The sequence below is a fragment of the Pituophis catenifer genome, unplaced genomic scaffold, assembly GCF_029215685.1.
Source record: "Pituophis catenifer annectens isolate HBS135680 unplaced genomic scaffold, rPitCat1.0.hap2 SCAF_2, whole genome shotgun sequence".
NCBI lineage: Eukaryota > Metazoa > Chordata > Lepidosauria > Squamata > Colubridae > Pituophis > Pituophis catenifer.
In genome coordinates, this window is record NW_027256882.1 from 179,887,889 (window position 1) to 179,915,671 (window position 27,783).

Genomic DNA, 27,783 nt, shown 5'->3' on the forward strand with positions numbered 1-27,783 from the left:
TGGCAGTCAGCAGAAGTAGCCGGCAGTGCTGCACTCTAACCCAGGGGTGAAATCCAAAATTTTCCCCTACCGGTTCTGTGGGCGTGGCTTGGTAGGTGTGGAAAGGGAAGGATATTGCAAAATCTCCATTCCCACCCCATTCCAGGGGAAGGATATTGCAAAATCTCCATTCCCACCCCACTCTGGGGCCAGCCCGAGGTGGTATTGCCGGTTCTCTGAACTACTCAAAATTTCCGCTACTGGTTCTCCAGGTCCTGTTAGAACCTCCTGGATGTCACCCCTGCTCTAACCACTGAACCACCAAGGCTTAGTTGTTAAGTGAATCACTAGAGTTGATAAGTTAGTCACCTGGTTGTTAAATTAATCCAATTTCCCTATTGACTTTGCATGTCAGAAGGTCGCAGAAGGTGATCACATGGGACACCACAGTCATAAATATGAACCACTTGCCAAGCATCTGAATTTTGATGATGTGATTATGGGGATGCTGCAAAGGTTGAAACTGTGAAAAACGGTCATAAGTCACATTTTTCAGTGCTGTTGTAACTTTGAACTGTCAATAAATGAAGTGTAAGTCAAGGACTACCTGTGCGGCTTCTGTCTCTCTGTTGCTGCTTTCTACTGAGACTGGCACTCTAGCTGCAGCCCACTTCCCTCCCTCATCACGCTTCTATACAAAGGCATACCCCCTTTGTTTCTTCTCTATTCCAATTTCCCTCTAGTCACATAATTTCCTCCACAAGTAGAAATTACCCAAGGTTGGGACCAGAACCGGTAAGTTAAAAGCACAAGGAAAAAGATTCAAGTAGACACCAGGAGGAACTCTGACTTTGTACAGAGTTCAAAGCTGTAAGCCGGTGGAATAGGGAGCCACATGAAACAGTCATTCTCCTTTGTTGGAGGTTATTCTACTAATAATCACTGACTGAGATGGGAGGCTGCAGAAATTGAATAAATAAATAAATCCTGTGCTGAGTGAACGTTGATGATATCTAAAGTCCCTTCTACCCTATGGTTTTGTCTACGTTCTATGTTTTTGTATAGAAAGGCCAACCGAATAAACTTGTTCCCATTTTCTGGCATTGTATGTCCATCTTTAATAAATCATATTATTTCAGCATCTTAGGGTTTTTCCCCCCCTTTCCCTTGTTTCTAACTTTCATAAATGCATTCCTTGCTTTTGTCATAAAGATAACTTTAACACAGCATTTTTCAAACTTGGCAACCTTAAGATGTGTAGATTACAACTCCCAGAAATCTAGGAGTTGAAGTCCAGACATCTTAATGTTGCCAAGTTGCTTTAACATGTTTCCCCCATGTGCTTACAGACTTCAACCCCAGCCAGTATCTGCAACATTCAGGAAAGCAGGAAAGAAGTCAGAGAATCTAAGATAAATTTCCAAGTTATTTGTTTCTTGACTGATTTGCCGAAATTGCAGACTTTCTAATTGGTGCGTGTGTATTTGTGTGACCATGTAGAGAAAAAAATGTAAAATTCAGAGTTGGAAGAAATGTAATTGCTTTTAAATGACAGAATTCAGCCACTCAAGTTTGTGAATAAATAAAAAATCCCCCAAATTAGAATCTGTGTTTTAGCTAGGATGCTTGTGGTTTAAAGTCAGCTTTGAAATGGAGATTGTAAAGTAAATGTTATTTTAGTGCAGGCAACATAATGCTTGTGAGCATCGATTAGCATCCCATTGGCACCTATACGCTGCCTCAAAAAAAATGGGCATTAATAATTCATTTTAAAATTTAGTGAGAATGCCTACAACGCTACCACTGAACTACACAGCCAATCTACAATTTCTTTCTCTTAACAAAGATGACCTATCTGGCAATAAGGACATAAAACAAAGGCAAAACTCTTATTTATGTTTCTTGAAATTAGTGTCTTTCACCTGTTACAAATAACAGAAATAATGATTGACATGAAGACACAGCAAGGTATATAGAATGAAAAGGTTACTTTGCAATTCCAGAATTCTGTGTTCAAACATTTTTAAAAGGTGCAAGCATCTACACATACAATTTAATTGTGTTCAGGGGATTGATCAGGAGCAGGGTGGGAGGAAAAAGAGGCTGAGGTGGGTGGATTAAAATATGTATAAGTCAGAATACCTCCCATCATGTCTTGTCCAGCAGTGTGGATAGGATATGGCAGGATTCTTTGCAATGAAACACTGAAGAGGATCAAACTGTGGGGATGCTACCCTGCAGTTCCACCCATAACAAAAAACAGAGAAGTAGGAACATAATGCAAAAGAAAATTCATGTTTGGATAGTTCTCACTCAAATAATGTATGCTCTAAAGAAGATTTCCCCCCAAAGGTCAACAAAGTGTTTCATTTCTTAAATATATATGCCACTCATCTCCCTAATAAAGAAACCTCCCTGAGCTCTTCCTCCAGTTTTCCCTTAATAACTGGCCTCATTTGAGGATCTCTATTTGATAAAGAGAATGCAAACGATATTTATAAGACTCCCCCAATCTTAAGAACCTTAATAACGTCCTCCATGCAGTCCATGGTAAGGAGTGATGGTAGTTCTAATCTTAAGGCTCTCTCCCTCCCCCACAGAATGAATGGGCAGAGAACAACCTTATTGTCCCATTCAAGTCCTTGGTGCTCTTTATGGCCATTTTCTTCCCAGTGGAAATCTAAGCCAGGGTTTTCTAAGGACACCCAAGAAACTGCCTTGGATCCCCTAATTTGAGACAGAGTTATTTCAGACTAAATATGTGGCAATAATTACAGCTGGCTGGAAATATTCACTTCAAACTGGGGAAACATATATCCCACTAATGCAGTTGTTTAATGTAAGGAAGATATAAATGTTATTTTCCCCAAAGCTACATCCATGCTAGATTCAGTATCTTTCCAGACCTAGTCGTCAGAGCAAAGAGATGTGATTTGCCCATTGGCTGTTCACCTATTGGGTCTGATTTCTTCTAACTCCAAGCTTGCCAATTTTCAAAACAATGGAGAGGGATGGCGTAGACAATAATCCCAGGCTTGGCTAGAAGGGAAATATGGCTTACCATTGAGTGCTTCCAATAGTGCACTATCTCTTCCATGTTCTCTAATGGATTGAGGATGAAGTGGTCTCGCCACTCATTCCAGTCAATGGTCATAGTGCCATCTTTGTCGATGCTGCAAAACACAAGCCCACACAGTACCGAGGACAAGGAACAATATTGGGTTGATTCTACCCCTCTTCACTGTAGAAACAAGAGGGCAACCTAGAACAGAGAGGATGCTTTGTTCAAATGGTAGGACAGAATGCAGAATAGAAATCCCAGTGTCTTTGCTGGAACTAGTAGCAGGACCAGTTCCAGCTTTGAGAGTGAAAACTCTAAATAAAATGCTCAGAGAAGCAGTTTTTGGAAAACTATTAACTGGCAACATCAACACCAGGGCTTTACAGGCCATTTTAACTTTCCATTCTTCTATGTCAATACATAGAGAAATAAACATGATAGATTCAGGGAAGGCACTGAGAGCTGATAGGATAAATCAGAAGCCTCAGATCATTCCTGAGCACTGTCCTCTCCTCCAAACTTTTAGTCCAGCTGGTCAACAGAAATGAATGCAACTGCTAGGTTTCATTCCAACCCAGCAAAATGAAACATCTCTGGCTACATTTCAAATATTGTAGGATAAGGAGATAGAAGGGCCACAAAGCAAGAACAGTTTGAGTCTCACCTGTGCAAGATTTTCTCTGCTTGTTGGAGAGAGATGTAAACTCCCAGGCACTGGAAAGTTTGCTGGATCTCAGAGACATCGATCTGGCCTGCAACATAAATACAAAGACAAGGAGCATGACTATCCATTTGGGGGATTAGGGCTCAGTCCAGGAAGCTGAGCAGTTAGGAGAAGCCTAGAAGGCTTCTAGTAGGATGAAGTGAGCTGTGCTCAAAATTTTCATGGGCCTAAGAAAGAGAGAGAGAGAAACAGCATCAAAGGACTAGTGGGTCTGGAGAAGTCTTAAACAGATCGCAATTAATACCAGGTAGCATCTTGGAAGTTTTTTCAGGGCTGTATATTGCAAGTGCAGGGAAAGAGACTATAAAGTCAGCCATCCCTGTTTTCCAAACTGCCAATATTTAGCCCTCTGTGAATCTTCCCATCTTAAAGAGGAACTAATAGGAAGTTAGAGCAAATGCTTAAAGAGCTAGAGGACAAACAACCTCACAGGGCTCTGCAAAAGACCAAAAGGGAGATTTTTGGTTGGATATTGGAGGGCTGTACTAGAAGAGAGAATGAATGAAAAGGAAAACACAGAGCAGTCAGTATAAACGAGTGCTGGGTGAAAAAGAAAACAGAGCTGGAAAATGGGCTCCAGCAACACTGTCAAAGATTGATCAGCTTTGTTTCTACAAGTCCATGCTTGTAAAGGATGGGGTGGTTAACATTTGTCTCAATGTTATACCCCAAAGGCATCAATCTGGTCCCAGCTCCAGGAAATGCTTTGCTAAAACAAGACACACAAGCAAAGCGATGTCAGGTCTGGGTAGGGTATGTATTGTCCACAAACAGTTGAACAATCAACCAGCTTTCTCCCTCCCAGAAGGTTTGGAACAGAGTGGAAAAAAGAGTGATGCTAATTGGTTATACTGTTTTTTTCTACAGTTTTAATGTTTAAATTAGCACCGAGAGCACTTTGTAAGTCAAAATATTGATAAATTAATAATGCCTGCATGTACTCTCGGACAGAGCAAGGTTTTCTTCACTAGACCTAAAAATACTAGAGGCAAAAATTGAAATCTGGATGGTAATTTTGTTTTAAACAAATCACATTTTGTACCAATATTTGAGACTGATTAAGATGCCTAAGCAACACTCATTTGGAGAACTACAATACAAGCCAAGAATGTAATGGCAGCTATCCTTATCATTCTAATCCCTATGGCTTTCCCTTATAAATCTGTACAGTACAGTACTAAGAATTTACAGGTCAGTGGTAGACGATAGTATTGATATACAAGCCACCTTGTCAAGTTCACACATCACATAATGTGGTTTGTTGATTATAGCTTAGTATTCTGTGTGAATCTATTAAACCTGGTTTTTAACCATATTTTTCATCTTAGTCATAAACATAGCTGCTAGTGGACTTAGAATTTTCTCAATATGCTATCACAGTGGTTCTCAACCTTTTCTTCATCACAGATCCCCTTTAAATACCTGTTGTGGCCACGGGCCATGGTCATGGCCCATCAAGACTTAACTCAAGATTTAAATCATAACATTTCTTCAAGACTTTGCAGACCCCGTGACAACATTGCGCCCACCCAGGGGTCCGCAGACCATAGGTTGAAAATTACTGTGCTATTTCATAAGAAATTGGCCTGCAAGCTCCTTTAATCTACTAGTCAGCATAAGGAGGAAATGATGGAATTGGGAACACAATCATTCAGAGGGTAGCAAGTTGGGTAATATTTACAGATGAACTGCAGGATTCCCACAGAACATCAATTTAGCCATGACTACTGTAAGCCGCCTAGCTGATGCAACTCTTTATTTGGGAAGAGTGGAGAGCATTTGCATAGGAATTGGGAGGGAGAGTACAGTCCAACAAACATCACAGAACTAAACTTTAGACAACCAAGAGTTGGCAAAACAGCAAGACTGTGTGGGAAAGTAACTAGTGAGGGAAACCAGCCATTTTAATCACCTCCATTTTTCCATTTGAAATTTCTGAATACTTTCATTCTCACAGGAAAATTAGCACGGTCCTGACTTACAGAATATTTTTTCATTTGGAGAGCTGAAACATTTTTCCATTTTTACTTGAACAAGCATAAAACCATACCGGCATGATGTCTGCTGACCCCGTTACCCAGAGGTGGGCTGCTACTGGTTCGCACTGGTTCTCCAGAACCGGATGTTAATTTTCTGAGCAGTTCAGAGAACGGGTTGTTGGAAGAAATCTTTTCCCACTTTACAGGACTAATCCTGCAAGGGAGGCAGGAAGGAAACATTCTGGTATGCCTATATTTGTAGCCTAATCCTTATCTTAATTGCCCTGCTGCTTTAAATGTTTTCAGAAACTGCCTCTGGGTTAAGCTTGTTACATTGTAAGCCTTGTGTCCAGACTTTCTGTCTCTAGACTGAGCTTCTCCAGAATCCCCCCACTCCCTGGAATTTTTTGTGATACTTTTATTCCTGGGGCTTGACTTTCTTAAAGATTGTTAAAGGGTTGTTTTAAGCTTTTTGGAGTATACTTCCAACACGGCTGGAAAAGCTATTTATAGAAGAGTTGGCATAGCTATAGAAGAAATGGCTCAGAGGCAGGATGCAAGCTTGGCATTCTGCCTGATTTTTTTTTACTGCTTTTCTGGGGGCAAGTGATCTTTCCTTAAATCTGGATGATTACCTAAGGATATCTTGTGAGGTGAATGATACCAGCTGGTATCTTTAAGTGGTGCGAATGGATCTAATGATTGCTTTTCCTGGGTGGGAGACTGTGCTTTGTTAGTTCAGAGCACAGGAATCTCGTCTATGGGGATTCTTCAGTCATCTAGGTCATGGTTGTCCCAAAGGTGGTTTTTTCAAGAGGCAACTGGACTTTTGCGTGCGAGCAAACCAGCAGCCAAGATAAGTGAAACCCACCACTGTTACGACCATTGCAGCATCTCCACGGTCATGAGAGGGCGGGCGAGGAGAAGCAGCCCTCAACGTGACATCGAGTTGGCTGTGCCCACCCAGCCAGTCATTAGGGCAGTGAACCGGTTGTTTAAAAATTTGCAGCCCAGTCCTTATCTTGCTTATCATTTTCTTGCCTGTGTTCCATCTATGTTGTGGCCCGTCAGCGGCCTGTGCAGATTGTAGCTGATTCTGACAACAAGGAGGCTGGTGTGGTGCTGCGCCAGCAGCCTGTGCAGCTGGCACTCGAGTCGGACAGTGAGGAGGCTGGAGAAGATGTGCCAGAGGCAGGGATTCAGCCAGGGCCTTCAGAACCTCCAGAAGCTCCTTTAGGTGAAGAGGATGAAGAGGAGGAGCCTCTTCTCAATGCCAAAAGGCGTGCAGAGCTGCCAAAAGGCAGGAGTGGCTCCTCAGGAGGAGGTCTCCTTGAGAGTAAGGCTTAATTGGCCACTCCCTTAGCCTATTTAAGGAGGAACGCCGCTTGCAGCAAGCTTTAGTTCACTCACCATCGCGTCTGTATTCTCTGCAAAATTGCTTCTGGGCTTTCTGCCAACTCTAGTAAGACTGTAATTACCTTATCTTAGAATTCTTGTAGGCTGTTAAGACAGTTTATTAACAGCCTTTGGTTGATAAAGACTGAGTTATTTGAATAAAATAAGCTTTGTATAGAGTTTGTGTGTGCTGCGTTCTTTGGGGTCCGTAGCTGGGGCAGAACAATCTAACATGGATTTTAGATGGAGGCTGAACATAAATAATATTGGAACTAAGGATGACATAAGTCTATCTCACTCATGGGCTGCTGAGGATGAAAAGAAAGACATGTCATTGGGCACAGCCTGCCCATTAAAAAAAAACATTGCCAGGGCATGTCTGTAATTCATTCAGTCCAAGTGGGAAAAGGGTCAGAGACTGTGTACTTAGTACAACAGAGGAATAGCACAAACAGGACAAACTCTCTTCTCCCAGGACTGCTTTTAAATAAATGACTTGAATCACACAGCCTGCTAAGGTCTGAAGTAGTCTGTTTAGCTCTGGATTGACATACTCTGTAAACCCAGAAGTTATTATTTGTAACCACTGATTGTATGGCTTAGTGTGACATGGGAACCCACTCTGCATTTGGTTTGCATTCATTGGGAAATGGCAGAAAAACTACCCTTGGCCTTTACCCAGAGTAAAAAATCCTAGGAAATTAATTCCTGAAAGAAAGAGGTTGCTTTAACCCAACAAGCTGCTTGGGGTTCATGGGAACTGTGTTCTGACATATTTGCATAGCTCAAGAAAGGATGCTTTAATTGGATATTAGAAAAAAAAAATTCCATCAGAACAATTATATAAAAAGCAGTAAATGGCAGAACTGGAAAAACTGCCTGGCTTTGTAGGAGCAAATATGCAATTAGGTGTACTGCATAGTTTTAATGCAGAATGTTTTATTACCCCAGAGATATCAGAATAAAAATAGGAATAGAACATTGGAAGCACAAGATGTGTTCACTGTGTTCAAAATAAGAAATTTCAACCAGGCTAAAACAAGATGCCATTAGCTATTCTTCTGAGTTCAGTGAGCAACTATGGGATTAGTAGGTGGCTCTTTTCCATTTGTTTTGAGATCTGTAAATATATTGCCTCACCCTTCCTTATTTTAAGACACTTAAAATAAGAAAGCAATGTTCACAATGTTAGTGCTGAGTCTACTATAACTTAAAGCTGTGGTGTGGAAAAATCCTTAGACAAATTAGCTATTTGTTCTACTAGCCATTTCTCATAAGTGGGTAGTAATTATGCTGGATTTAGCCTGCCAGCCTGCCTGCCTGCCCCTCTCCCTCCCTCCCTCCCTCCTTCTCTCTCTAGCAAAGGTGGGAATCACTCCTCCCCAATCACTATTGATTGGCATAGACCAGTGGTGAAATCCAAATTTTTTTACTACCGGTTCTGTGGGCGTGGTATGGCTTGGTGGGCATGGCTTGGTGGGCGTGGCAGGGGAAGGATACTGCAAAATCTCCATTCCCTCCCCACTCTTGGGGGAAGGATATTGCAAAATCTCCATTCCCACCACACTCTGGGCCCAGCCAGAAGTGGCATTTGCCGGTTCTCCAAACTACTCAAAATTTCCGCTACCGGTTCTCCAGAACCTGCTGGATTTCACCCCTGGTATAGACCCTGGAGACAGTAGAAGAACCAGCCCAATACAGTGCTGCCATCCCCAATCTCTGGAGCTGATCCAAAAATATACCATGTTTGATGTACTGAAGGCCTCAGAGGTCAAGAAGAGCAAGAATGGATGCACTACCCTCACCCCACCTCACCAGAGCTATCTAAAAGCATAACCAATGCCATTTCCATTCTATACCCTAGCCTAAATCCTGATGGAAAGGGGTCCAGATAATCTGCTTCATCCAGGATCTTCTGAAGCTGCTATGTGACCACTTTCTCATAATCTTACCCACAACTTTGAGTCTTCTGAGTTTTTAATTTAAATGATAGAAGTTATTTTAGAATTTGCATGTATATTAGGGCTACACTCTGCTTTGGATTCAGTTGGGAAGAAGTGCTTCAGGACAGAGGAGAACACACACACAGTCCCTTCTTCCTTGTTCCTGAGGCTCCTTTGAGGAAACTTCCAGCTCCTCTAGTAAACTGCAGAAGAGGATTGTGTTTGCATTCCTCCATATTCTGAAGTGCTAAATTGATTCCAAAGCACTGCACAATCCTAATCTCACTCCTCCTCTCAATTAGCATATTCTAATTTTATGCAAAGGATCATGTTCCATGTTAGTTTCCCGCCCCCCCAGGAGTGTAAAAATGTCCACCCATATGAATTTAGAATCCTGATTCAGTCCTGCATATCCCCTATTTCTGAATTTATAAGGCTCAGGGCAGATAATAATTATTATTCATCCTACCTCAATCCTGGTTCCTAATGTTATTACATATAATTTAATTTTAACTGAATATAATTAAAATAAATTGTAACTGATTTAAACTTGTCAGTAATCAATCTAACAATGAAGTGGGGGTGTCAAATATTTTTCTACTAGGAAGGATATCATTTTTTACTGTGCACATATATGGACCAGAAGAAATCATAGAAACATTCTTCCTATGTATTGAAGAAATGGCATATCTATTGTTATCTGCTTATATGCACTTTTATTGAAAATGATATTTTTAAAAAATCAGTTGCCTAATTATATTAAATAGACAAAAATATTTATTTAATGTCATCTTCAAAGTAGTCAATCACTTAAAGCTACTACCTTAATAAAAAAAAAATCTGATTTTGTCTGAAAGTTGCTTAGATTTAGCCTGTGGAGAATATCCACAAAGTTTTGCACAGTTAAGTTCTGGCAAACCTCCACAAGGTCAGTCCTGCATTAAATCTCACTGCAGTAGTCTATCTTGGAAATAATGGAAAATGGAATGATGGTTGCTAAGTCTACATTTCAAACCAGTGGGATATTTTGTTTGTGTGCTTTATTATGTTTTTAAAACAAGCAACACCACACATGCCTAGGTATTTTTGCAACGAGACTGTAGTTTAGAAAGATGCTTTCTTTGGCATTTTTCAACCCACAGTTGCTCCCACACAAATACATAGCCAGCTCTCTTAACAGGAAAAAGAAAAGGAGAACATTGCCTCTTTCTCTATATGCTAATACAAGGAAAAATCCTGAATTGCTGCTTGATGGGGTAGAACGATAGCTAGTTCAATTGCTGCTGGATGGGGTAGAACGATAGCCAGTCTTTAATAATCTCCAATAAAATTTGACCAAACTGTTTTTGTGTGAAACAAACTGATGCTATCACCCACAATCATCATCATCAAGAAGACTATTGTTGGCTTGAGTTACAGAAAGAGCACAATTTCATCAGAAAGAGGGCTTTATGCCTGGGTTCCAAACTAACATTCTCTTTTAGAAGAGGGGGCAAGGAGGTGGAACTGGAGGTCATTTTCAAAATTATCTTAGGAAACCAGTTGTCCCCTTTTGTGTATGTATAGTCTTGAAAAACGAAGTCTTGTAGAAGAGCAGCCTTCCCAAATTCCATGGATTCTGTTATCTCCAACTAGTGTTTCTTTTGCTCCTGGGCCAACTTTATATTCTTCTCTACGGGCTGAAATCCTTATTTTTGGCCCCACAGGAAAAGACACTGAGCAACCAGAAAAACTGAATCAACAGAGGTTTTTTTCCTTTTCACAACTAGGACAGCTCTTTTAAAAGGAAGGTTGTTATGGATCTGGCTCACACATTGTATCAAACTCTGGTATGCTAAATTATAGTTTACTGAATAAAGTGTAATTGGCTATCTTGACTCAATGCACCAAGATGCAAGCTAGGGTTTTCAAACAGCCAAGGAAGGCCAGATTCCTATTTTATACTAAGCCATTATCTTGTTTCTTTGATTTGAGCTTAGTATATTTTTGAGAATGTGAGAAAATTGCCATCTCTGTTTTCATAGGCTTTCATAGGACAGATTGTTGACTAGAGAAGCTGGCTACTCAAGGGGGCTTATCGCTAAACAAAGGACCTTCAGGGCCAGGGAGACAGAACGTATAGCGACAAAGAAGAACAAGCATGATTCTCCAGCAGTAGTTGAGAGGGAGGGGTCAGAATAGAACATGCATATTTCTCCATTGATTGCACTAGGTCAGGGGTGTCAAACTCGCGTTGTCACAGCAGTATCAACATGACGTATTGGGACTTTCCCCCCCTTCGTTAAACCAGGGTCAGCATGTGACACATCCGGCCCATGGGCTACAAGTTTGACACCCCTGCACTAGGTGCAAGATGCAGGAGACCTGGTTGAAACCTCTGCATTCACTCCCAATTTGTTGGACTCAACCTAATTCAGCAAGCTGCTTCTCCCAAGCATTCCTCAAAAATCTGCATATTTAACTATCAGTTTTAAACCTCCAGTGCTAAATTCTTAAAGAAAGTTGATAAAGAAACTTTTTTATATTGGCCTTTCCCCCCTGTCCTTCCCCTTACTTTGATGCAAGGAAAAACAGCACCTGCTTAATGTTTGCTGAGTAAGCAGCAGTTTAAAGACATGGCAGAAAGATCTGGAAATAAGGCTGCAGCTTGAGCTGAGCGCATTAAATGAAAACACAAAGTGCTGAAAATAAAATTGCAAGCCAACTGGGAAGACCCTTATGTAATAGGAAGCTATATAATCCCCAGGGCTGTCTGACAAGGACTTCAAAAAGGGATTCAAATCTGCACTGCATAAGAGCAATATAAAAGGAATGTGTCACGAAGAATCAACTAAAGCCTTCACCCTTTAGCAACCAATGCTTTTAGCACAGTCTTTACCAATCAGGTTTGGACCATTCTGGCTAGAAATTCCAATTTGAAAGCAGCTGGAGAAGCTAATCTGGACAATTTCAAACTCAACATTTCTTTTTTCTTGTTTTCATTAGAACAAGGCCAGTTAAAAAAGTTACCTGATAGTTTCAGACTTTTTTTATTATTATTATTATTCAGTTTCAGAAGTCGCCAGAAAACTACAGTTTGTAGCATCCTAATCTACCTCACTGTTGGTTCATTGTTTCCAAGTATTCTCTCTTCAAAAGGAGAAGGAAAGGCCAAAGTGAAATTTGATTAGTTGTTTGTCAAGTTTACTTTCATGTCTCCTTTAAAGAGAAAAATGCAACTCCTGCACAATAATAACAGCATGTCTCTATGCAGCTCAGGAACATCTTCAAATTCAAAAATAAATGAATAGGACATATTTATGTAACCACACTGCCCAGATCCTACCAATGTTAACTTAGCGGTAAGTGCTGCTGTGTTCAGTGGATTTATTTCTGCTTTGTCTGTTTAGAGAAACAACTTGCTTGGCAAAACACAAAATAGTTCTGTAACAGGGAAGGCCATACAGAAAGGAAAAAATTTTCAACTGCACATTTTAAAAATTTGGGCTTGTCTCTTTTCTTCACCAGCTAGGGGTTTCTTGGTGTGTGTATGTGTGTGTGTGTGTGTGTGTGTGTGTGTGTGTGTATAAAAAAATGACATATGGAACCCATGGAGTCATTATATATATATATTTATTATTTATTTATTGGTTCGATTTATATGCCACCCTTCTCTGGAGACTCAGGGTGGCTTACAATGTGTTAAGCAATAGCCTTCATACTTTTGTATATACCTGCTTAGTAGGGCTTTCGGCCCCCCCCACGGTGTTCTTTTTTATACAAAGTCATCTTATTGCCCCCACAATCCGGGTCCTCATTTTACCTACCTTGGAAGGATGGAAGGCTGAGTCAACCTTGAGCCTGGTGAGATTTGAACTTGCAGTAATTGCAGACAGCTGGTAGCTAAGTGCTACTTAACAGCACTTTAGTCTGCTGCGCCACCAAGGCTCTTATCAATATATATATGAATGATGAGTCCAATGTATTTTATACCATAAAAGCTTTTATGGTATATCCATTATTTCCAGGCATATGAATCAGAGAGAAATGAGCAAGAGATGTAAGAGTAGCATCCTGTGATTTCATGGCTAAATACAACATATATTCAGCCAGGTAATGCTTAATTTTGCCCTAATCTGGACTGATCATCTCGGATTGCCCTACAACAGCACTCTGCCTGATAACAGGATATACTGCATTGCATCTAACTAGTTCAGAAGGCAGCACCAGCTAAAAAGTGGAATGTGGCTGCTTGTGTCTTCTTATAAGAATGTCTATGAAAGGAAAGAGGAGCCAGCTGAAAGAATCTGCAATTATCAGGTGTAAGTTGGAAGGACTATGACAGCAGCAATAGTAATAATATATGTAAGGCTTTCTATTGCTAGAAGCCAAGGCTATAAGAAGCCTTGCCTGTACTGTCTCATAGAACTGTCTAGAGGTTAACCAGGCTTTTTTTTTTTTTAAAGTAAATAGAACAGAGCAGATACTTCTTGGCTTTTGGAACTCAACCCAGGAAAAGAACAGAACAGATGACCAAAAGAATAAAAACTCTGAGGCTCTTATGCCCTGGACCTCTATTTTCACAGTTGGGCATCAGGTATTAATTGAGTCCCAAACAGATGAGGCTAGAGGTGCATGAGAGAAGAACAAGTCAGGATATATTGTTATCAGTGAAGATACAGAAAGGTATTATTTCTGAACAAATGTAACATCGAAAGAATTGTATGAAATGGGTTAAGGTGTTCATGAATTAAGCAAATCACAATATGAGGTTACTATGCTAGCCTGAAACCCAAGCCACAATGGCTGGGTTCACAACATGCTAAACCAAAATCAGGTAACCTACATTCTGGCTTTAAATACTGTATGATCTGTAAGTCTGAAATGAAGCGGGTTTTTTTATTTAGGTCCTGCTCAAATACAGAATAAATATATATGAAATACTCCTTACTATTTTAAAAGACATTTTAAAAAGACAGGTGCCAATGGCTTTATTAATAGGTCTGTTACAGGGGGGCAGGGAAATGAAGAAAATGGCACAATTATAAACCAAACACTACATGTTGTTAAGCTGGAGAAGAGTTTAAAGAAAAGCTGACTCCACTTTAGGCTCAGACAGAATGAAAGTCATACTAATATTTGGGGGGGTTTCCTACCATCATTGTTGCGATCCAGGCTATGAAACATCAGCAACAACTTCCGTTCCCGCTCCTGAAGGTACTGAGCAAATTCCTCAAAGTTGAGTTCTCCATCATGATCTGTGTCACCTTCCCGTAAGATATCCTGCAAAAAGTAGAAGCCAAGTGAGTTTTAGAAAGAAGTGGAGTACTGCAATTCACCAAAGTCACGGGTGTCAGAGTCGTGGTGTCACATTGCTGTCACATGAAATTTTGCAATGTTTTTCCCTTCGCGGAGCAGAGGTGGGTGCGGCCTGCGTATGACGCATCTGGTCTGCGGGCCACCAGTTTGACACCCCTGACTAAAGTGAACATTACCGTTTCAAAACATTTTGGATACTGCAGGAGGAAGTTATATACCTAAGTGATTGTTTTAATGCACATTTTCCCACTACAGTGGCCTGGTACTGTAATGGACTACAATTCTCATGTTTCATGGCCAGTGCAGGAAAACAGGAAAAAAAGTCCAACATAACTGGAAAATACAAGTTGATTACACAATCCACTTCTCCTATTGCACAAGATATGCATACCTAGCTCTGTACAAATGTTGTCAACATGATATTTTAAGTGTGGATATCATCTGTCTACATCTGTCATATCTTTTGATTTGTACTGGAGGTACATGCCTACATTTCACTGTAATATGTTTAGATTCCTGAAAGAAAATGTTCAAATTCCAAAAGTTCACAAACCAAACACCCTACAGTGAATTATGTCCTTTACATATGACACTTACTTATAAAATGTTTCAAACTCCACTTGTAGTACCTAATTATAGTCCCTACTGTTGACCTGCAAAGGAAATAATATATCTATATTTAGCAAACGAAGAGGTGAGGTGGAGAAAGAACAATTTCCTTAATGCTGCCAAGTGATTTCATGGCAGAGATGACACTTCCTCGAAGAATTTCCTGATTCATAACTTCGTCTTTTAGGCAGTGCTTGTGGTGGATATCTCCTGGTGAAGATATCCAGAAGGCCGGGGTAAAATATTTCTTCTTGACACCATTGCTTTTACCTAAGGCAGGGGTGTCAAACTTGCAGCCTGAATGCATCATCTCTGACCACGCCCACCCCATTTTAGTGAAGGGGGGAAAAGTTGTGATACGTCACATGACAATGTATCATTGCGAGTTTGACATCCCTGATTCTAAGGAGACACAACCCCTCTTTGTACAGTCGCACTCTGAAATTTACAGTCCAAAGACATGGAGATCTTTCTCTTTCTCCTACAGGAGGTCACAGGAGGCTGATGGGGAGGCCTGCAACGGGGAGGGAATGTCCTGGGGATGAAGATCTGGCTGAGGAGGCAGAAATTCTTGGGGAGACACCATCTTTGCTCACAAGCTAGTTAGCATAACTTTGGCTGTCACTCTTATTTGCAAAGTGTTTATCCACCATTGCTATTCTATCTCCAAGAGGCTTAAGTGTAACGTGAGCTGCAAAGTCATTTAGCTGGACAAGGCCAGACTTGATGCTACATGCAGGTTTTGCTAAACCAGACAACAAGGATTATTTCTGCTGTTGTGAGTCTGAAGACAGAAGAAGTGACTTAAAAGTAATTTCTAATTTCAGGCAGCTCAAAATGTTGCAAAATATGTTGTATGTTCACTACAGCTTTATTCATGAAGATAGTACTTTTGTGAATATAAAACCCTGGAGAAGGGGCAGTAGATTTTTTTTTTTAAAAAAACAAACCCTGCCTTTCCAAGAATTTCTCTTAATCTAAGGATAAATATATAGATGGGAATAAAGATGGGATAAACAATACCTCCTTGCCAAATAGTTAAAATGCAATACACATAGCCCTTGACTTATAACTGGTCACTTAGTGACCATTTGAAGTTACAACTTGTCTTAAAAAGGGGATTTACGACTGGATCCAAAATTACAACAGCACTTTCGGTTTTCAGCAAAACCACGCCATAGCAAACAATGGTTTCATTTAACAATCACATTTGCACTTGCGACCTCCCAAGTTTCTGCTTGACTGCCACAAAAATGTAAAATTTTTTGCAACTAACAATTTATGATTGTAATGGGCAGGGTCCATAACTCAAGGACTACTCATAGTATTTTTTGAACTTTTGAATTAAGAAAACATATTTTTTTTTTAATCTATAGCTCTTACTGCAGAATAGAATAGCTTCCATAAATTGTTTTTTGAACAGGGCTGCCAATTTATATAACTATAACAACCCAGTCTCCTATTTGGGTGTGAGATGACAGAGCAATCACTACCATGTTCATAATTACCAGGAAAGTTCAGGTGACGCAATCTAAACAAAAGAACCAAGAATTAAGATGTAGAAACTGGGACCAACAGGATTTTGTTTCTCTCACTAAATTCCAGCCCAGTAAATATTTAATACATTCATACAAAGCAAGTTTACTGAGGGGAGGGACGTGCCTACCATTTTTTGCTCTTAGATGAGTTTTCCTGTAATAATTGCAACATCCTGGATGCACTGATGGGAACTCCTGTACACATATTTCAAATAGTTCTACCCTTTCTTATTCATTCAATAGCAGCCACTAAAAGAGGTTTTCTCTTTTTAATATTCCATACCTTGTCTTTTCATTACCTCACCTTTCGTCCCCCACCAACCCTGTTCAATTCAATCACCATTTTCCAGATATAAACCATTAGCATAATGATAGTTCTGTCTTATTTGGCTAAGTCGTTTTTTGGTCTCACTCCACATCAGTAATAACTTTGATTCACAAAGTCAGAGTTCTTAAGAAAGCCACTTACTTAGACGGGCCAGGATCTGTTTTCAAAGAGAAATCCAAAGATGCTTACATCTGCTTCAAAGGAAATGGGCACGTCTACTTTACTCCATTTTGTAAATAAAGCGAACAATCCAGAGTCTTTCCTTGCAATTCTTTTGGTTTGAACAGCAGGGTGGTGTTCTCACACACTTCCAGGGCACTCACATGACCAGTCTGAGCAGGAAAACGAGCCAGACAAACCAAAAGAATGTAAACATAGAAGTATGAAAATAGCCCAATGCCACATGGTTTAAACAAGCTGTGAAATGCTCTAATGACTAAAGAGCCTGCAAGTTGAGTGCCTGACTTCCACTAGCTACACTCAATTTCTGAATGGATTCTCTTTTTCTGATGCCCAATGGTTTGCCATACATCAAATTACCTGGCTCAGTAAATTTTTGATGAATGAGAATAAGTTTGGGACTATATTTTACCTCACACTAAACTTGTTGGTTTAGTTAGCACACAAACCATGGCTTACAAATCCCCAAAGTTGCACGAAGATGTCTTTCCTGCAGTTACTGAGCCAAATCTGTCAATGGCACAAGTGGATTTGAGATCAAACACTGGCACAGTAACCAAAGTGGCCATTAGTCAAAGTGATGTCCCACTCCACTATAATTTGAGGACTACAAAAAAAATGGGATGCTGAGTTAATGTTATTTGTCCCTTCCCCAAGAGGTCTATTCAATTTCGCTTCACATGCCAAGCCTTGACAACAAGGTGCATTTAATATTCATTGTGTCCAAAAGACCCAAAAAGACACCAGAGTGTGCTACCGCTGAGGGAAGGGAGAACCTGACCTGCTTGAAGGGAAAAAGCCATAATAAAGAGCTCTGCAAGATGACTGCAGAAAATGCCTTCCTGGGTTTTCTTTTTTTGGTGTGGAGAGTTTTACAAATATACCATTTTGTAAATCTTTTGTTTAAAATGAGAAAAATATTGATGGTATGTTAAGAATGTTGGTTTTAAGATAATAAAGCAACTATGGTGGTCCAAGCAGAATAAAGGGGCAAATGAAAGAGGAAACAGTAGCTCCAGGAACAGCAAAGGACTATCTCAGATGGGATTTCTCATCAATAGTTGTTCCCATAGGTTTACAGCAGTATTTCTCAGGGGTCTGTGGAATCAAAATTACTTGTCATATATTGAAAATATTTGCAAAAATTTAAAACAATGTCACATTTTCCATTATTTTTGTTAAAAGATACAAGGATTTCTCATAAAAATGTTTTACATATGCTCATATTTGACACTTATGTTTACATTATTCAACATACATTCTATGAATGTGTCGGTTTTAATTTTTAATATAGTAAATATCACCCATGCAAACAAGTCCACCATGATTTTTAAAAGTGAGAAGGTGTCCTGAAGGCAAATATTAAGCAATACTGATCTAGAGGTTAGGAAGGCTGTACTTAGTGTACTAGATAATCTGTAAGTATACCTCTACCTTCTTCCCTTGCTGTTTCTAATGTAGAAGAAATAAATCAGAATGTAGTTTTTGGATATGAAATGAATCTTATTAGTTAATTTGACTTGTAAACTAAGCCAATACTTAAGTGCACTGACAGCAACAATGCATCCAAGAACTACCATAAATGTACCTGAAAGGTACATTTTGGCATGCAGATAGACACAATCAATTTTGCACAAAATTTTTCAGAGCAAACAAGCTGAGATCCAGGAAAAGTATGGTCCATCCTAAATAGTTCTTAGTTATCTGAATGCATCTTGAGAATAATCATTACAGTTTAACATTCCTTGCCCTTTCTGCAGATTAAATTCCCTTTCCACATTATTAGCAAATCAAGGATATAATGCTCAATAAGGACAAAGCTTTAATAAAATCCTCTATCCCATGGGACTATTATTTTGGAAAACTATATAGATGTGTACATAAATATACAAGAAACTAAGTTTAAATGTTTGAAGATTGTTAAGGTTATAATCCTACATACATTTACTTCAAAGTAAATCCCACTGAGTTTAATTGAACTAGCATCCAAACTGACCGATTAATCTGCAGACACACACATCCTTAATACTCTCTTGTAAATTCTACTGAGAAAACTACAGTCTTTCACAACAGGTTGTAGCTGCATTTTGGGGTCCAGAATTCATGTAATGATCTATTTAAAAAAGGAAAAATGTTTCTGCTTTTATATTTTATGCTGTGTCATATTTTATTAACTGGTTTTCTTTTACTTCAGATAATTTACTAAATCTAGGCACTGACCAGATTAGCATATTTAGTTAGGACTTCTTTCTTTTTTAAGCTGGTAGTTTCCTTGGTAACCCACTTTAGCTTGGTTTTAATATTAGATTCAAAATAGACTATGAACTGTCCAACAGCAATGTAGCTTCAGAACAGTGTCTGTAGAATGCCATCTTGTTGTCTCCTACTACAGTGTTAGTGAAACTAGTTAAAAAAAACTGTATCCCATCTAGAGGATTTGTGATCATTCTCATTTGTGAATCATTGAGGTATCTAATAACCAGAATTGGGAGGAAAAAAACCTTAAGGGGAAAAACTGTGGCTTGATTTATACCATATGGTTTATTACCTTATTAGCTTGGTAGCCATAACACACTAAGCCATAATTTATTATTTAAAAGCCTAATAGCTACATTCCCATAACATGCTAAACCCAACTTTAAAAACTTACTGTTAAAACAAGTTGTGTTCTGTAAATCACATCATATGGTTTAATGGTATGAACAGCCCCTGAAGCATTTTCAATGAACCACTATGAAAATAAGTAAATCTATCCAATGATCAAGCAATCTCATTACAGCACTACTGCGGATCAATCAAAGAACATGTGTCGGCAGCACTTTGTACAAGTTCAGAGACAAAACTGAAACTGTCCTGAGTGAAAACTGTTGGGCATTCTTATTCTTTTGTTAACTGCTGATCCTGAGTGGTTTTTTTGTTGAATTTTTAAGTTACTGAACTGCATCAAGGTTAAAAATTTTCCCCCCATGAAGAACCAGACATTTTTTCCTACATTTTGTAGGAAATTTTGCAGGAACCTTTTGTAGGAAATGCCATTTCCTTTTCAATGGATTGCTTGCAGCACTGCTAAAGACAGCTTCTCCTGCAGTTGTTTAATTGACTTGTGCTTAGAGGTCGTGGTACTTTAATGTACTTTTAATTAATTGACAAAGAATGATGATGACCCCATAAGGACTCCAAAAGAGAGAAACTTGCAAAATAGCCACTGGGGAAAGGCAAGGATCTCAGAATACATGCACTGTTCCAAAGTGGTCAGTTCAAAGAGAATAGCTTTATTTCTTCTTCCCACAGCTAATTATTAATGTAATGATAACAATTACCTAAAATCACCACTAATCTGGTACATTGATACCTCCTTTAGAAGAGCCTTTTCCTGAGGACAGTAATTTTCATTACTGTCCACAGCAGCCAAAAAAAAACCCCATCCAGGGAATATGATTACTGTGCTAATTTGCATTTATTTTAAGTGAGTAATGATATTTGGATTTTGTTGCTACTGGCCCCACGGCTTACTTTTTTTCCTCTAGGTCTCTACACAGCTGCCAACTGAGCCAAACTTCAGTGGTTTGGCTGAAGTGGGCTGTAATCCACAACAGCATATACCTTTTAATATCACTGTCACAAATCACCTTGTTGGTTTTGGAATAACGTTGCTGTACAGGTTTCTGAGGATAGCCCAGCCTGATTAAAGCAAACAGCAGCTGAATCCGAGAGTCTTGCTTTTAACTCTTAGCATGTGGAGTTGCCTGGCCTACTTTAAGGCAGGCATTTTACAGCATAGACCCTTTATTGCTGCAAGAATGTCCTTCTCAGGACTGGCCTGAGGGCCCATATAAAAACTCTGCAATATATCAATTGTATAAACTTACTATGAACTAACATGTGTTTCTCAGGGTGAGCAGGACAAAGGAAAGGGAGGACTTCTGCACAGTACTGGGATTAGATTTATCACCAGGGTGAGAAGCTGAAGCCACCTAAATTCCTGCTTCTAAAACCTGGTGAAAACCTTCCTTCAGAACTGGCCTCCCTAGAGAGCTGCCTCTTATAAGACAGGCCTCTCTAATTACCAGACAGAGGGCCTAAAAACCAAGCACCTGACCCTTGTATAATTCATGGGCTATTCTTTTGGCTACTCTATTTGCCTCTCCCGATTATGGAGGGGGCCGAGGGCTTTTCTGGCCCCAGGCTGATGCATATTACTGTATGCAGGGATCCGGCGCGTGCGAAGGGATCCTATGGGTTTCCTTTGGCGCACTAGTAGAGGTCCTTCCCCAGCACCCACGCGTGGAATCGAGCCCTCGCAGAGACAGCTCCCCCCGCTGGCTCTTTTTGTGGGCAGGCGCCGCCTATGCAGGTTCAAGGAAACCGAAAAGGGAGGAAGGGAAGGCGAGCCGCGGTTTGGGGGGAGCTGGGTGGTGGGGGAGCTGCAGAGCCATGCTGCAGATGTACTACGGAGGAGAGCCTGGAGAGCCCAGAAACTGGCTCGAGCAATCCCATCCGCCGTCAAGCCCCAGCTATCTACCGCCAAACGGTGTTCCCCCGTCTAGCCACTGACCTGCTCGGCTTGGGGGCCGGCCTCCATGCCCATTCGCGCCAGGCCCTCCCGAAGCTCGTTGATGTCCACTCGCCCATCCTTGTTGGTGTCTAGCTGCTCGAAAAGGCTGGCCCAGCGCTGGTGCCGCTCGGGATCGCGGAAGCCCTCTTGGAGGGACACCTGCTGCGGGGGCCCAGACCCTTCGCGGGGCTCTAGCATGACACTTGCTCTCCCCACTAGATCCCCGCGAAGGGTGGCATCAAAGGCAGCACGGCGGACCACTGCTTGCCCCCTAGCCTGGGCCGGGCTCCATAGCGTCGTTGCCCCCTGCACGCTCTCCTTTCAGCCTCGCTTTGCAAAATCGGTTCCACCCTCCCATACAAGGGCATTTAACGATGCGTTGGTTAACGTCGCCTCCCACAGCTGTTTCCTCCTCCCCTTAAAAAAAAAAAGAAAGAAAGAAAAGAAAGAAGCTCTCTGCAAAGATAGCAGAGCGTTATTCCTCCTCGAGAAGGTAGGCAGCTCGTAGAAGATCGCGGGATCGAAACAACGCTTGGGCATCCGTGGGTCAGTTCAGTTGCAAGAGAAAGACCATTGCAATGAGCTTTACTGGCCGAAAAAATTAGCGGGAAGTCTTTTCTCCGGTTTGAATTTCACCGCCACGGCGAGGAGGGGGGGGGGGGAGGCTTCCCTCCGCCCATCCGACATCCTCTATTGCTTGTGAATTTAATCCTGGGATTTGAACCTGGTTCCTCCTAATCCATTTTACTAGATTTTGGAAAGACTGAACTACTATATTGTGAGGAACAGAGTTGGGAGTTGTGTTGCTTACTTTTAACCAGACCCTGCTCTGGAAGCAGTTGATAGCTCTGTTCTCAAATGGAGATACTGGAGGGCTTTTGACTAAGCCATAATTTTCTAAATTCATACAAAATGTTGAGTGACCTGTGAAAAATTAAACACCAAAGAAGCAGTAAACCATGTTCTGATGTGGTGCCATGTGTGATCTCCTCCTCTATGGAGTGAAAGTACTTCTTTGCGCCTACAGATGAAATCTGGTCCCTGCCCTTCTGCCAGGGTTGGCTATGGGCCATATGTGTTCAATTTAAAGTTCCTTGTGAGCATATGTCAGAAAACCCGAGGCTACTATAAAGTTAACAACAATGTTCCTGTGCAGATTCCAGCTCCAGGGGATAATGAGTATAATTTGCTGGTGAAACTCCCCCCTCCCCTTGTATTTTTGTACCATTTGTCATTTTAGTTTTTAGTCTGGAATCGCTATTTATATGAGTTTTAACTGATACTGATACATTACCTGATTTTACATTTACACATTTTGCATACATTCCACCATCATGGTGGCATTTATTTATTAGATATCTTTAGTAGATTTTTAATCCTGCCTTTATTATGTTTAAACAGAGAGAGAGTGACTGGCCCAAAGTCACCTAGCCAGCTTTCATGCCTAAAATGGAATTAGAACTCACAGTCCTGGTTTCCAGGCAAGTATCTTAACCAATAGACCAAACTGGCATTTGATATTCCTGAACTCATCTTAAACAATTAAATCCATTTCAATAAAAATAATACAGTACAACTAGGTCTCAATTAGTACAGATAATGAATCCCAGTAAGTGCTTGCATTATTCACATTTCCACGATTTGAAGTTTTATTGATATCTAAAATGAGGTAATTGGTTCCGGCTTAGAGATGACTTTTCTTTCACTGGTTTTATATTTCTTCATTTGAAATGTCTCCAAACTGCTTTTTGATACAAAAACCTTCTAAGATGAATCATAACACCATTTAAAACATACCTAATAAAGGTGTTTTCAAACTTTTTCAAGCTATGAGACCAGTTCTGGAACCCCTCATCAAGAGACAAAGATGTAATGATGGAAATGTAGCTGTGTTTCTGTGAATGTTTGTCTTTGCTCTTAGTTTCCCACAGAACCCATTCTCTGAGATTCTAAGTTCTCATAGAATCTTAGGGTTCCATGGAACAAAGTTTCAAACACACTGCTGTAATATACACAAAAATGAAAACAAAACAAAATAGAGCAGCAATATAAGACAATGGGATGGTGGGGAAGACTAAGTAAGGATGCAACTAAATAACCATGAATGGTCTTAGCATCCTATAAAATCATCATTAATGTAAAATGAGGCTGGTTATGGGTCAAAGTCAGTGGTGAAATCCAAATTTATTTACTACCGGCCCTGTGGGCATGGCTTGGTGGGCGTGGCAGGGGAAAGGATACTGCAAAATCCCCATTCCCTCCCCACTCTTGGGGGAAGGATATTGCAAAATCTCCATTCCCACCCCACTCTTGGGCCAGCCAGAGGTGGCATTTGCTGGTTCTCCAAACTAGTCAAAATTTCTGCTACCAGTTCTTTCAACTGCTCAAAATTTCCACTACCCGTTCTCCATAACCTGTCAACCTGCTGGATTTCACCCCGGTCAAAGTTTGTTAATCTAAAGAAGAATTGTGCCCTGTCCCTCCTCTTAGCTTCGTAATCATACACTCTTCTCAGATTGAGAAGAATCAGGTGAGGTATAAGACACCAGAGAAAATATCTAAGAGGTAGACAATAAAGGTACTTTACTCATTTTTGGAAATGTAAAAACACATGGACATTTTACCATGCATGGTAGATTTGTGAAAAAACAAAAGAATAAATAAAAATGGAAATAAAATATAAGATGATACAAAGAATTTTGAAGATTAATATTGAGATGCAACCAGAACTCTTTTTTATTGGGACTAGTGGATGGTCAATTAGAAAAGATGTGGAAAAGATGTGATTTTATTATATATGGTAACTGCAGAAAGATTACATATCTACAGTGGACAAATAGATTGTGAAGGTGTCAGGACTAGCAGAGATGGCAAAATTGACTTGTTTGGTCAGGAATAAAACAACAAGTACTTCTACAAAAGACTAGAAACCTTTTAAAGACTTTTTAGTGAAAATGGGGGAAAATATTGATTTCTGGATTTGACACTGAAAAAAGACTGAGTAAGGGGCTGAAGGGAGTCTTGTAATGTTAATGAGGGGAAAATAATGAGTTTATAACTTCTGTAAAGAGTGGAAATTGCTTTTTCAGCTATCTTTTTCTTTTAAGTGTATTCTTTTCTACACCTTTTCTCTTTTTCTTCTTTTCTTTATATACTTCTATTTTTGTCTTTTTGCTGTATAAAACTAAAAAGTATTTTTTTTTTTAAAAAAGAGAGGTGTCAGTGGAGGCAATACCTTAGGAATCTTTTCCTACACCATATAAGGCTCCTCAGGTAATAAGTACAACAACTTCAATTGTCCCAAAGGTGCTTACACACACACACACACACACACACACACCGAAAGGCAACTGGACTTTCTTTGTATTTCCTTGAAGATGTTTCACTTCTCATCCAAGAAGCTTTTTCAGTTGTTCACTTCTTCAGAACTCAAGAAGCTTCTTGAATGAGAAGTGAAATGTCTTCAAGGAAATACAGGTAGTCCTTGATTTACAACACTTCATTTAGCGACTGTTCAAAGTTACAACGGCACTGAAAAAAGTAACATGATCATTTTTCACACTTATGACTTTTATACCATCCCTATGATCATGTGATCAAAATTCAGATGCTTGGCAACTAGTTCATACTTATGACCATTGCTATGTCCCAAGGTCATGCGATCACCTTTTGCAACCTTTTGACAAGCAAAGTCAATGGGGAAGCCAGGTTCACATAACAACCAGGTTACTAACTTATCAACTGCAGTGATTCAGTTAATAACCATGGCACGAAATGTCATTAAATGGGGCAAAATTCACTTAACAACTGTCTCACTTGTGCTCAGTTGTGATCGTAAGTCAAGGACTACCTGTACAAAGTCCAGTTGCCTTTTGAAAAAAAAAATCACCTTTGGGACAATCATGACCTTGGAAGACTGAGAATCTCCATAAACAAACAGCTTCAATTATGTCTGGGAGCCTTCTGATGATTAGCAAGAATGATGAATAAAAAGGTACTGTAAGTTAATGAAGTGGGAAATAAATGAGGCAAATAAAGACTGAAGCTTCTGGATGCTTTTGAGGATAGCCTGTTGAAGAGTTTCTTGCGGAGATTTAGCTTTCTGAGCTTGACACTTTCCAAGTGTCTTGGGAGGCTGGCTGGAATTGCAGCCCAAGCAGAACGTATGGCAGGAGGCTGCATTAGTCCATCCTGGCATTTATCATAGTTGCATTAGGTGTGCAGGAAAGAGGGTCGCTGCAACTCTGTTTGCACTGATTCAGTTAAATTTCCAAGATATTTGTTTCATTGATCATGAATGAGGTTGGCAAATTTGGATTTTCCACATCAGTCACCTAAGCCATTGAATCCAGTTCTGCCTATATATAGCTCTCCACATAGTTTAAATCCATTGAAAAAATAAAGGTCCATCTTGTTCTATGGCAGCTGACTCATACTGTACTGAATAGAGTGAAGCAGCTATTTATCTTAGAATTTCATGAATGATAATGACACTACTGTAATGGCAATAGTAATTTAACAGTGGATTATTTTATGGCTTTATCAGTTTTATAAATAACTCGGCAGGGAATGTACCTAATACTCTATCCTCCTTCTACTTTCCCCACAACAACAACAACAACAACCCTGTGAGGCGAGTTGGACTGAGAGGGAGATAGGCCCAAGGTCATTTAGCCGGCTTTCGTGCCTAAGGAGGAATTAAAACTCATAGTCAGCACTTGAACTAGTAGACCAACCTGGCTTTCATTAATGCATTTTAGCTAGAATGGCAGAATTTTTAACTTTGATTTTTATTTGTGTATATTTTAATTTGTTCTTAATTGTTTTTAAACTGTGCTTTTATTCATAAGTTTATATGGTTTTATTATGGTGTTATAAACTGCCCAGAGTCACTTAGGTGAGATGAGCAATATAGAACTGTAATAAATAATAACAAAAACAACAATAAAAATAATGTATTTTTCATGCCATCTAGTACTGTAGTTCTTTGCATTTTTGCAACCTAGATATGCTAACTCTATTTTATTGCTCAGGAAAAAGGTACTAGATCCAATTATCTAGCCCAGGAGAGCTGCTTTCCTTCCTCCTTGCACACTTAACTACTTCCCACTAATCAGTAATTATATGTAAATGCTTCCACCAATCAGCTGGACACACATTTTCATACTTCCTTTCTTACCCCCCTGCCTATTGCTGTCATTAGAGTGTCGTAAGCAATTTCACATTGAATGTCTGCTTTGGCACATATCTTGCCTCCAGATCCTTTAATCTTGAATGGGCTCCCATGCCCCCTTTGGTAGGGTGATTTATTTGGGCTGCAGAAGTTGTTAATCATGCATGCTTACACCTTCCCTACCATCTTGCTGTGCATGCAGAACTGAAATGTGAACCCATGCATTGCTCGTGAAACCTGCCTGGTTCGTGATTGGAGGGGTCCTGTTTTGCTTTCCCGCCCAGGCCAGCCACAGACAAACCACAGAACTGCTGTTAACTCTGCAACTGCTGAATAAAATGACAGATCTCACCTCACCCCCACCCTATATTCAAATGCTTGTTTTTCAATTAACTGACTGTGTTTCTGTCCCTTGTGGCAGCCTGGCTGAGAGGGAATCTGGCATTTAATGCCCACAATTTTAGAAGACCCAAAAAAGGATTGAGTTATGTTTAAAAAATGAAAGAAAAAAGGGGTAGGTGGATAGGGTTTACTCATACAGAATAGAAATGTTAGTTTTTCCCATGCCTTTCTGATGATAAACTATAAACTATTTCCATAAGAATATAAATAATATCAGATGTATTATCCTTAATGGATCATGGAGGCTATTTTTCATGAATGAAATACAATGTTGCAAAAATGGTTTGGCAGCTTCAGTTTTGCTCCTAGTTCTCAGGACTGGCATTGTCTAATCTCATCTACTCTAGACCATTATTTCCATTGTTCCACCTGTGTCACAAAACATAAGAGAGCAAAGAGAGCTACTTTACCCTTATAGTTGCAACAATGGCCAGGGATTGGTAAGGTAAAGGTTTCCCTCGCACATGCGTGCCAATCGTTCCCGACTCTAGGGGGCGGTGCTCATCTCCGTTTCAAAGCTGAAGAGTCCACGCTGTCCTAAGACATCTCCATGGTCATGTGGCCGGCATGACTAAACGTCAAAGGCACACAGAATACTGTTACTTTCCCACCAAAGGTG

At 40.1% G+C, this 27,783-nt stretch overlaps 1 protein-coding gene across 1 annotated transcript in view; it reads right to left on the minus strand.

Annotated features, from left to right (window-relative positions):
- Positions 1-21,874, minus strand: part of LOC139312973 (mitochondrial adenyl nucleotide antiporter SLC25A23-like) — a 33,834-nt gene extending 11,960 nt beyond the window's left edge. Inside the window, exons 1-4 of the mRNA XM_070938220.1 lie at positions 21,590-21,874; positions 14,217-14,343; positions 3,705-3,792; positions 3,041-3,152 (exon numbers count right to left, since the gene is read on the minus strand). Coding sequence (XP_070794321.1) covers positions 3,041-3,152; positions 3,705-3,792; positions 14,217-14,343; positions 21,590-21,787 — 525 coding nt within the window. The 5' untranslated portion in view covers positions 21,788-21,874. The remainder of the gene's footprint in view (positions 1-3,040; positions 3,153-3,704; positions 3,793-14,216; positions 14,344-21,589) is intronic.
- Positions 21,875-27,783: the final 5,909 nt, after the last annotated feature.